This window comes from Morus notabilis, unplaced genomic scaffold (genome assembly GCF_000414095.1).
Source record: "Morus notabilis unplaced genomic scaffold, ASM41409v2 Scaffold160, whole genome shotgun sequence".
NCBI classification, from domain to species: domain Eukaryota; kingdom Viridiplantae; phylum Streptophyta; class Magnoliopsida; order Rosales; family Moraceae; genus Morus; species Morus notabilis.
Window position 1 is genome coordinate 142,028 of NW_010368035.1, and position 12,136 is coordinate 154,163.

A 12,136-nucleotide genomic window follows, 5' to 3' on the forward strand; every position below is an offset into this window, starting at 1 on the left:
AAAAAAAAAAAAAAAAAAAAAAAAAAAAAAAAAAAAAAATTGAAGATACTAAACAATACTGTAGTGGCAGTTAACTTGGAGTTACACTAGAAGGCTGTTTCCGTTTACGAAACCACCAATTTGTACCAATGAAAAAATCTCTTGGCACTATCAAATATCAACAACCGGTGACCGACCAAACAGGTAATTACCATCAAGAGTGGGGGGGAGAGAAAATTATATAATTATAATAAATTAAAAACAATAATCTAATCTAATAATAATGTTTATATATATTCTATCCTTTTAAAACGGGGACTGAAATGAAATGTTCCTTGTCACGTCCCATCTCTCTTCAGCTTCTCCTTCCTTTTGCTCTCTCTCTCTCTTCTGGTTTTCTTCTCAGTAAGTCGGCGATGATTTCATTCCGACCGATCAACTCCTCGCCGAGTAAATGACAAATGCGAGTACTCCATATTATCGCGGCGCTCGCTCTTTAAACGACACTGTACTCCATATTATATGCCTTTGTTTTTCCTCTCATTAGTATTACTTAGTTCTCTGAGCTTCTTCTGTTCTTCAGTCTTCTGAACTCTCCAGATTTTCTCTCTCTAAGTTTGACCTTCCGATCGTCTGCTTGTGCGTTTGTGTGTGGGTCACTCTCTGATCGGATCCATCTCAGTCGTTCGATTTGCCGTGAGGAGAGGCATTCATCGACCACGCTGATGCTATAAGCGTATTGGAGGAGAAGTTTTAGCTTAAACTGGAGCTAAATTCGAAGGAAGAACACGAAGAGCCATGTTGGATCTCAATCTGAATGTGCTCTCGGCCGATTCGGCTTACCAGAACGACGGAGACTCCGCCATGTTCGTCGAGAAGGTTCCGCAAGGCTCCGGGACCCAAATGGACGAGTCCGGGACCTCGAATTCGTCGATCGTCAATGCGGACGCGTCGAGCAACGGAGGCGACGACGATTCGTGCTCCACACGCGCTGGCGGGAGCGAGGTCTACACATTCAACTTCGATATCCTGAAGGTTGGGGCCGAAAACGACGTCGTCGTCACGAAGGAGTTCTTCCCGATGACCACTGGAGGAGCGAATGTGGATCTCAAGGACTGGCAGGGACAGTCCTCGTCGTCTTCTGCGCCTTCGAGGAAGAAATGGATCGAGCTTGGGTTCGACCAGAGTGGGTCTGGAGAGGTGAGGATGCCTCAGCAACAACAACAGCAGCAACAGCAACAACAACAGCAGCAACAGCAACAGCAACAGCAACAGCCGAAGAAGAGCAGGAGGGGACCGAGGTCTCGGAGCTCGCAGTACAGAGGGGTCACTTTCTACAGGAGGACGGGAAGATGGGAATCGCATATTTGGTGAGTGAATTCGGTGTTTATATCTATCACTCCATGCTTGTCGATTGGTTGGAGTTTGATAATCAAATAGATTATAGATGAGTTCGTCGTCGTTTGTTGAATTTATTCTGTTCGATTTTGACCATTTTCGTTTGGTTATTGTACGAGCCATTCTGATTACAATTCTGGACTGACTCTTATTTTCTTGTTTGTTTTTCTTCCCTTTTCCTTTCTCGTCCTCTTTGTTTGATCAGGGATTGTGGAAAACAAGTCTATCTGGGTATGGATTTTGCAATTTTTGTTTGACCGAGTTTTAATTGGGAAAATTGTTGTTATTGATCTTCTAATTTTGGAAAACTTTAACGAACTTGGTTGTTTGGTCTTTTCTAGGTGGTTTCGACACCGCTCATGCTGCGGCTAGGTAAATTTCCTCTTCTCCGCATTGGATTTTCGTCTGAATAAAATTAGCTTTTATTTCAAGAGCTTTGAAAATCTTGGTCATTCTCTATATATGTTATTTATTTTAGTTAACTTTGGTTTTGTGTAATTTAGGGCCTATGATCGAGCTGCTATTAAGTTCAGGGGAGTAGATGCTGATATCAATTTCAATCTCAGCGATTATGAGGATGATTTGAATCAGGTATGATTGCTATTTTGAGTTTTGACCGCAAAAATACCGAGACGCTTTTGTTTTGAGCTGTGGGTGTAATGGGACTAATCATATTTTCAACAATTGTCAGATGAAGAACTTGACTAAGGAAGAATTTGTGCACATACTACGGAGACATAGCACAGGCTTCTCTCGGGGCAGCTCAAAATATAGAGGAGTGACGCTGCACAAATGTGGCCGTTGGGAAGCTCGAATGGGGCAGTTCCTTGGCAAAAAGTGAGGAACTAATTTGTGGAATTTAAATATGTGATATTTCGATTCAATTTAGGCTTTAGGAGTAGATATTAGGAGATTTTATGTGCCCATTTGAGTGGAGCAAGCATTGTGGCAAACAATCTCTCAATGGGTCGTTTTATTTTTCCTTGTTTGGGAGAGCAAAATCAAAGAAATAAAAATAAAAAAAGAAAAATTGGGGACCGTGTTTACATCATGGAGGTTACCATGCTTGAATGCAGGTATATATATCTTGGGCTATTCGACAGCGAAGTAGAAGCTGCAAGGTCCTAATGATCATGAATTACTCTACCTGACACTGAATTTATTACCTTCTCAACCTCATTAGGGTTCCATCCAACACGTCTCCCTTTTGATTTTCTGGAAATCAGGGCATATGACAAGGCAGCCATCAAATGTAATGGAAGGGAAGCGGTCACCAACTTTGAGCCAAGTACCTATGAAGGGGATATGATCCCTGAGGCCAATAGTGAAGGTATTATCTGACAGCTTAGTCTTTCCTGTAGCTTTCTTGTACTATAGAACTTCAAACTTGCCTTTCTTGGTTTGTGTCTCAATTCTTCTTTTATGCAGGTGGCAATCACAATCTTGATCTCAATCTGGGAATATCCCCCCCTTCATTTGGCAATGGTCAAAAGGAAAATGAGGGACGTATCCAGTTCCGCCCTGGCCCTTATGACGTGCACGGCAGAAAGTTTGTGGGGGTAATCTTGAATACTAATTTATAGATGATTTTAGATTTTATGTCTGTTTCAAACAAAAATAAAACCAGTACCAAATGATGAAAACTTTTCGGACTTAATCTTGCATCCTTTTGTTTCCTAGTTGTTACTAATGTAATTGACTTCGTTCCCCGGTTCTTGAAATTGGAATGACCAATAGAACATATGGCCAACGTTTTAGATTGACAACCGGCAATTGTTTATGCTCTCTGCATTCTGCCTTTTCAGATGGAGAACCATACTAGCGCAACACTGGGCGATCCACCTTTCAAAGGGCTAGTAATGACATCTGAGCAGCCTCTACTGTTGAATGGTGTATATCCTAGTTACTTTCCGAGTGAGGTAAATTTCACTTATCCTTTGACTTGGGACTCCTTGACTCATCCTTTACAGCTACCATTTGTTTGTTTGTTTCAACAATAACTCTGCTTAGTTATGACTGAATACAAATTGCGGCCTTGAATTTGTACTCATGGAGAAAGACGGAAGAACTAATTTCTATGTTTATCTTAGCAGATGAACAATTTGTAAAAATGAATCTACCAGAATGTAAAATAACCACGGTTAGCGTTGTTAGGTTATCACTCGCCTCACAATTTTTAAGCGCCAAAACCATGGTTGAACTAGAATCCAAGAGCAGAAAGATTTCAGCAATCATACAGCTTTATCTATCGTTTGTTTCTGTTCCTAACATGGCCAGCGTTTCATACATCGGATAATTTTAAGGCAGTGAATCGTAATGGTGGTGATTTTCGCATACTATTGCAACTCTTCAAATTAGGCGTATGTTTCTCGCTAGAACGAGGATCAAGACATTGATTATGGACATCTCATTTTTGAATCCTTTGGACAGGAAAGGGCAACAGAGAAGAGGATTGCACTAGGTTCTTCTCAAGGACTCCCATCATGGAAAATGCATGGCCAGGTCACTGCAACCCAAGTGCCACTGTTCTCTACTGCAGCATCATCAGGATTCTCATTTTCAGCCGCCCCTCCGTCCGCTGCCATCCTTCCGTCAAAACCATTAAACCCGGCGACCCTCAATCTCTGTTTCACTTCTTCAGCCACAGCTCCCACCAATTCCCCTCAATATTATTACCAGGTGAGGCCACAACAGGCACCACCCTAGAATGGCTAGAATTTATCCTCCCTCTATAGTTGAGAGGCATGTGTAACAGCCGTGGTTTTGAATATTCTTTTGTATGATCAGAAAATAGTGATTGCTCTAAAACTACTACTATTGATTCTGACTCTCTTCTAAAGCAATTACCAAACTCTGTTGGAGATGTTGGTATTAAGAAAATGCTAATTCTCTCTTCGCATTTATGCTATACACTCATGGCATCATTGACTTGGAGTTTAGTTTAGTATACAATTATTATGAGGTTTTTGTTGGAATTTTTTTTAATTCAAATTATTCTTGAATTAGATAATGAGATACATTTAAAATGTGTTCTCCATTTGCAAAATAAAAATTGGAGGACGCTGTCCTTGGATTTGGTTCGGTTTGTGTAGCACTGTTTTGTATTGTTCTCATTTTTTCCATTGATTTAAAGCAGTTTTTTTTTTTTTTTTGTTTTAATTGAACCTCAATTTTTGCTAAGAATAATTGAACCTTGTTTGGAGCTAATTGTTTTTTGTTTTTTGACATTAGAAGTCAAAATTTTCGCCTGAGTTCAAAAATGTACTGTGGAGATGACCGAGTAGTACAAATATTTTTGGGGCAAAAGGAGAAAAACAGGAAAAAAAAAAAAAAAAAAAACTAATTTTTATAATTTTTCATTTGCCTGAACTTTTTTTTTTTTTTTTTATGCAGTTTGACATATATATGTTTTTTTTTTTTCATTTATGACTATATTGTCCCACGTTACCTAGGAAATCTTGAAATACTTTTATTTGCTGAACAGAAATACTTTTTACTTTGGGCATTGAGCCAAAGGTGCAGGAAAAGTAATAACTATATTTGCTCATTTATTAATTATAGAAAGAACTAAGACGTGATTCATGAATTAAAATTATAAGATTAAAATTATTTTTAATTTATATATATTTTTTGTGAGAGAGAATACTGTAACGAATCATGAATCATAATTCGAATTAGAGAACGAATCTTTCAACTAAATAAGATTTAAACTATTCAAAATAAAAAATAAAAAACTAAATAATTCAATTAAAAGCATAAATAGTGGTTGCATGTTTAATCTCACACCTAATTTCATCATAAAATGTAGAGTTTAATCTCTCCCATTCTAATTTATTTTAAAAATAATTTATAATGTTAACGTTTTATTAGACTGAAGTAATACGTTTGTATTTCATAATTACAAATTAGCAAATTAAGAAAATCAAATTTCCATAGACTTGGAAATCGAATAGAATAATATCAAATTAAGAAAATATAATTGTTTTAACTTTTTCTTATTATCATTACACTTTATTCATATTCCCTTAAAAAAAATGCATATTATTCAGATTTGTTTTTTCTTTTAGCCACTTCTTACACTTGGACATTCCCACTCGGACGTCCGGAACAAAAAAAAAATATTACATAAGCATATGAAAGTTATAATACGGATTTTTTTTCTTATAGAAGTATAATAATTCATTTAAAAGTGCCCAAAGTGTAATAATGCTTATCATTTTTTTTTATTTGACGAAGTTATAATGCTTATCATAGCAATTTATAATTTCCCTACTTATATACTCTGAAATATTTTGGATTTCTTTTTCTTTCTTTAAATGGGAATTTCAACCCTTTTTTGTCTTTTCAGTCTAAATATTGAAAATAGTAATTAGGAAAAGGAGCAAAATAGTCACCTCTCTATTATTCACCTTCTTAATTGTAATTACCCTTTTATTAGAATAGATCAACTTAAACAACATAAACAAAAAAACAATGTTAATTTCACATTGAATTTAAGAATCAATTTTAGAAAAATTTCATTAAATTATCACTGGACCAATGTCTCACCTTCAATTACTAAATAATAACCACATACAAAATTTCTGGACTGTGATAAATTGAGTGTTTCGGCACCCAAATTAAAAATATATGTATATATAAACTGATTTAATATTTTTCGTATATAAAAATTCGATACATATGCACGAGTATCATATACACACTCTAACACGAATAAGATCAAAAGATGAAAAAATTCTACCAAATTGTTTTTTAGGCATGTCTATGGTAGGGTGTACTTGTTTTATCCTATTACAGTAAAACTAGGGCTGTTCATAAACCCAAACAACCCGCAAACCCAACCCACTCCGCTCCAATCCAAGCCGAAAAAAGCAACCTGCATCATTATTTTTAAATTTGCGGCTCATTATACCTCTGGCCCGAAGTGTTTGGGGCGGATTGCGGGTTGGGCCCATAACAACCCGCAATCCCCAACCCAACCCACACAACATACCCCCAAGCTGAATAATATCAAATTAAGAAAATATAATTGTTTTAACTTTTTCTTATTATCATTACACTTTATTCATATTCCCTTAAAAAAAATGCATATTATTCAGATTTGTTTTTTCTTTTAGCCACTTCTTACACTTGGACATTCCCACTCGGACGTCCGGAACAAAAAAAAAATATTACATAAGCATATGAAAGTTATAATACGGATTTTTTTTCTTATAGAAGTATAATAATTCATTTAAAAGTGCCCAAAGTGTAATAATGCTTATCATTTTTTTTTATTTGACGAAGTTATAATGCTTATCATAGCAATTTATAATTTCCCTACTTATATACTCTGAAATATTTTGGATTTCTTTTTCTTTCTTTAAATGGGAATTTCAACCCTTTTTTGTCTTTTCAGTCTAAATATTGAAAATAGTAATTAGGAAAAGGAGCAAAATAGTCACCTCTCTATTATTCACCTTCTTAATTGTAATTACCCTTTTATTAGAATAGATCAACTTAAACAACATAAACAAAAAAACAATGTTAATTTCACATTGAATTTAAGAATCAATTTTAGAAAAATTTCATTAAATTATCACTGGACCAATGTCTCACCTTCAATTACTAAATAATAACCACATACAAAATTTCTGGACTGTGATAAATTGAGTGTTTCGGCACCCAAATTAAAAATATATGTATATATAAACTGATTTAATATTTTTCGTATATAAAAATTCGATACATATGCACGAGTATCATATACACACTCTAACACGAATAAGATCAAAAGATGAAAAAATTCTACCAAATTGTTTTTTAGGCATGTCTATGGTAGGGTGTACTTGTTTTATCCTATTACAGTAAAACTAGGGCTGTTCATAAACCCAAACAACCCGCAAACCCAACCCACTCCGCTCCAATCCAAGCCGAAAAAAGCAACCTGCATCATTATTTTTAAATTTGCGGCTCATTATACCTCTGGCCCGAAGTGTTTGGGGCGGATTGCGGGTTGGGCCCATAACAACCCGCAATCCCCAACCCAACCCACACAACATACCCCCAAGCTTTCGGCCCAAGCCGAACTGCCTAAGTTCTACCCTAGGCTCGCTAACATTAGGGTTCACAATCTTATTCTCGGCCTTCCCTCCCGTGAACCCCCTCTTCTTGCCTCTTCCTTTTCAGTTTTCCCTCTTCTTCCCCTCCCATGAACCCCCTCATAACTCTCTCCTCATTGCTCAGTCATCTCGGCCGCCGTCTTGCCCACTTTCTCCGGTGCTCTCTCGCCGGACTGATAAGGATGGTTGCTATTTCTATTTAATGATGAAGTTTGAATATTATATTGAACTTTAAGTCTTTGATTTTTTGAATGTTGAAACCGACCACCCAACCCACCCCGCACCGCCCCAACCCAACCCGAACATTGTTGGGTTGTGAAATTTTTCTAACATCGTTGGGGCTAAATATGTGCAACCCGCACCCTTTGGGGCGGGGAAAAAAAAGTCCTACCCCGCACCAACCCAACCCATGAACAGCCCTAAGTAAAACCTTTATAAATGAATACTGTTAAGACTGGGAAAAATATTATTTTAAAGAGGTTATTTATATATCATGAATAATTTATTAATTTATTGATAAATGAATAATTTATTAATTTACAAAAAATTTTGTGTTTTGACTTTTGATTACTTTTGTACATTTACCTTTTTTTTACCCAGATTCATGCATGAGCTATAATTAATAAAGTTAACGGTATGTAGTCAAAAGTTATCATGTACATTATAAAAATAATAATAATTGTTGTTATTTTCATGCATATAAGCTCAAAATTGATGTATATTGTACGTACATTTAACATGAAGATTAATAGGTACTTGGGCATACGATAAATGTATCTTTTAATGATCATGATCTAGATAACAGTTGTGTTTTACTAAATATTTATCTAAAAGAGACGTTTTAAGCAATAGTAACCTTAAATAACTATTTGCTACAACATAAAAAATATACCAGATGTAGTATATAGCTTTGCCAAAAAATTAAAGACGAGGTTGAGTTCAATTTAGATACAAAAAAAAAAAGACTTTAAATGCATATTTTGGAAAAAAAAAAGTTCAATTGAGAAAATAGAAGTTGTCAAGAGAAAAAAAAAAACTCTTTAATATTAATGAATTACATATATTTTTTTGCCAATTCTTAATTTATATTTTCATTGGGACCTAAAGGATTTGAAAAAAATTTATTATCTTATGCATTTAGTGAGACTATTAATTTAATACACTGACTCGAGTCAGAACCGAAAGTTTTTATTATTTAAGTGAGGTTATTAATTTATCGAACATTCACTTATCAAGGTTTTACTGTAGTAGGGTGTGAAATGTGGACCATCATATTAGAAAGTAATAGTGCAAGCTGATAGTGCTCATTGAAAGTAAAGTAAAGACCAACACACTTGATTACACTCTTCATTTTAAGTTTCATAATTATAAAACTATCCATATGTTTCATAAATTATCAGTTTATGCCCAATTAAGTATCAAGAATAGATTTAATCATCTTTAGATCTTAGCCCTTAACCACTAAAAAACGCTAACATCACATAAACCAAACATCTAAAATCTTTGAGCATTTCCATTAGTAGCCGCCAGTCTCCCACCACAGGAAACTCATCTTCGCCCTTACCATAGGCACCCTTCGCCCGGCCTTCCACCGGAAGCTGTTGCCACACCCTTGCCTTTACACCTCAACACCCTCACTGCCGCCATTACCCCGTTGGATTTTGCATCCTACGCGTCTTTCGCCTCGCTCTTTACCTTCACGTCCTCACTCCCATCAGACACTTGGCCCTCTTATGCATCCTTCATCGAGCCTCTCCGCCATTTGAAGATGGTGGGTCGTAATTCACCACCAACTGCGAATTGTGGTTCGCGAGACTCACTCAGTGGTCTCGCCACCAACTGACAATTATAGCCGCTACAAAATGATCGTTCTCATGAGGGTCTCGCCAGTGCCCTGTTAACGCTACCGTCATGGGTGACTCGTCGACATGAGTTTTCTGTGTTGAAATTATCTATTGTGAAATCAATTTTTTTTGGTGAAATTACATTGTATTTGAAAAATTTTGTATGTATATTTGTGCATTATTGGAAGTTTAAGTTTTAGGGAAAAAATTATTTGATTTTAAATTTACAAATTAGTCTGTATATTTGTTGAAAATTGTTATGGTGGCAGTAATAAGTTTAATTCTGTGAATATTTTGATTTGTTTTATAAGTAAATTATTACAATAATCAACATTATAACAATTATAGATATATTTAAGAATATTGATTGCTATGAAAAGGGAGTTTTGATGGATCAAAGTTATATTTTTGTTATTAAAGTGAAAATCATATTCATAAGTGGTAGAAAAACATTATTCTTAAATCTATCTATTTACTAAAAAGTGATATCTGAAAAAGAGTAATTTTTTTTTTTAAGAAAGCAAAAAAAAAAGTGTAATAATAATTTAAAAACAAAATTGTAAGAATCGTTTTAAAGAAATTTGTAAAATAAGGATATTTTCATCATTATTTAAAATAGGGTGAAAATTGTATTTTGAAAAACTATAATGGTGGTTTGTGCAATTATTTTTATTGTGTTTAGGCAGTAATTCATTGTGGAAAAGACTACATGCACCCTCGCTAAAATCTTAAAACATCTCTAATGCAATGTTATAATTAATGTGTCAAATACAAATTTAACAGTTGAGTGTAAAAAAACACTTTTCAATATAATATTATTTGTTATGCTAAATTTCTCATATATTATATTTTGTAGTAAATTTCTCATCAAGTTAATTTAACATTTAATTACTATTAGTTGAAATATTTACTTTTTTATATAATCAATGTAATTTTTATATTTTTTAATTATTTTAAAAATAATAATTTACTTTTACAACTTCTAAGACTTAATAATAAAAAAAAATAAATTTAACATTTTAAATAACATTATTTATTAAATTAAAAAAAAATAATATTTTATATTATAATTTTTAATACTAAATGTATAATTAACATTAACAGATGGTCTAAATATTAACTTTTAGATGGTACCCTTATTTTTTCATGTTCTCTTTTTCGTTTTCCTCCTTGTTCTCTCTTTTCTTTTCGTTTTCTTTTGGTTTTTTTTTCCCCCGAGTGTCAACTGTCAAGTACAATCCTGAATTATATGAAATTGATCAAAGTTCCTAACCAAAAAAGTAAAAGGTACGGGAGAAGCCACGTGTCAGTTAGTGGAATGAACTTTGATTTTACTGTTCGTAGGGTAATTGTCATCATTGTTCAATCAAATCAATCACTCTTATCATTATTTCTTTTTTTGAAGGGACCCTCAATTCTTGTTAGTTGGCACTTTTTTTTTTAATCGTTTAGCTGTCACTTCGCAGTATTATTTGAGTTTTCTCCCTGTGAAATTTAGCAGTAACATTTTTATTAGGAATTTTTTAAGTCTAGCACCTGAATTAATCAAGTACGTGTAACTTTTTTTTTTTTTATATATACATGTAGCATAATTTATTTTACTAATTTAAATTTTAAATTTTAAATTTTTATAATTAAAAATTTTTAAAATATATTATATCTATTTTTTTTTTGTTATAATTAAATTTTTTTTAAAAATATGACATCTCAAGATAGGACACCATTATTAGGAAGCAGCCCTTGACCCATTGAAATAAATGGAACTAAAAAAGGTTTCCTAGCTGGGAACTTAGATGGGAGATTGGTATCAACTATCGAGTCACCAAAAATCCTCTACTTCATAGCAATTTTAGGAACTATTACTATTTTTTTTTATTCATGTCTTTGAAGCTTATGGGATAATATCATATATACTATATAGATGATAGAGATGACCCGCATGAGTTATTTTTTTGCTTTTTTGATGGGTCCCAACCGTAATTGTTGACCCAATTTCATGCCAAACTTTGCCCAACCCTTTAAAATCTAGACAAAGAAATTCCAAGTTGTTGTGTAAAGGACAAACATTGCCTTAGTGGCCTTGATACCTCACGCATTTATTCCTAGGGGTAAATTTCAAAATTGTACATTGTATTTTTTAAAAAAAAAATTGTCACGTGTCCCTTTGATCCTAATTCTTAGTTATTCCTTTATATAATAAATCGCTCATAAACCTATACAATTGTAGTAAGAATTAGGGAGAAAAATTTAGGAAAAAAAAAAAAAAAAAAACATTCTTAACTTGAATAACCTGCAAGGTCCGAACAGAAGACATGAGGAGGGAGATGAGAATCTTCCACGGTCTTAAAGATGAATAACAATTAAAAACACTACTCTATTACAATTCATGTCTTTAATCAGAAGGATAGAATACGTTTTGGAAACATGCTATATGTTGGTTGCAAGAATATTATGGCTACAAGTTTCTTTAAATTTTCCTCAGTACTTATCACATGTTATAAATTTCTCTAGAGATATAAATATTTATTTGAAGTTCTATAATAACTTCACAAAGTAGAGGGACATAAGTGCCAAAAGTTAAGATACAAGGTGATCTTTTTAATTTAATGTTCATGATATGTGTTGTGTGGGAAAATATGAGTGACATGTGGAACAATGACAGCGTGATACGTTGCCCTATTTTTTCTCAAAAGGCGACAACCCTCGACGTTTAAAGCTCGCTTCCCCTCTACACTACAAAAAAGGCCTGACTTAGGGTATCGACCCGGCATACCGTCGACCAGTCGTGCCGTCAATCTTATGGCAACAAAATTC

General features: G+C 34.0%; 1 protein-coding gene across 2 annotated transcripts; it reads left to right on the forward strand.

Annotated features, from left to right (window-relative positions):
* The first annotated feature begins 300 nt into the window (after positions 1-300).
* On the forward strand, positions 301-4,315 carry LOC21394466 (ethylene-responsive transcription factor RAP2-7). 2 transcript variants are annotated; one of them, XM_024176019.1, is made up of 10 exons: positions 301-1,349; positions 1,583-1,608; positions 1,719-1,749; positions 1,881-1,968; positions 2,069-2,214; positions 2,454-2,498; positions 2,604-2,707; positions 2,806-2,936; positions 3,183-3,296; positions 3,808-4,315. In XM_024176019.1, exons 1-10 carry the CDS (start codon positions 778-780, stop codon positions 4,081-4,083), a joined length of 1,533 nt encoding a protein of 510 aa, XP_024031787.1. In that variant the 5' UTR covers positions 301-777; the 3' UTR covers positions 4,084-4,315. The 2 variants fall into 2 exon arrangements, with proteins under 2 accessions (XP_024031787.1, XP_024031788.1); XM_024176020.1 differs by lacking the exon at positions 2,454-2,498.
* The last annotated feature ends 7,821 nt before the right edge of the window (positions 4,316-12,136 follow it).

Excerpts from the sequence above, each read along its gene's own strand:
- LOC21394466 (XM_024176019.1), top strand. The coding sequence starts at position 778 with ATGTTGGATCTCAATCTGAATGTGCTCTCGGCCGATTCGGCTTACCAG. Across the intron at positions 1,350-1,582 it reads AGATGGGAATCGCATATTTG|GGATTGTGGAAAACAAGTCT; the intron begins GTGAGTGAATTC and ends TTGTTTGATCAG. Across the intron at positions 2,937-3,182 it reads ACGGCAGAAAGTTTGTGGGG|ATGGAGAACCATACTAGCGC; the intron begins GTAATCTTGAAT and ends CTGCCTTTTCAG.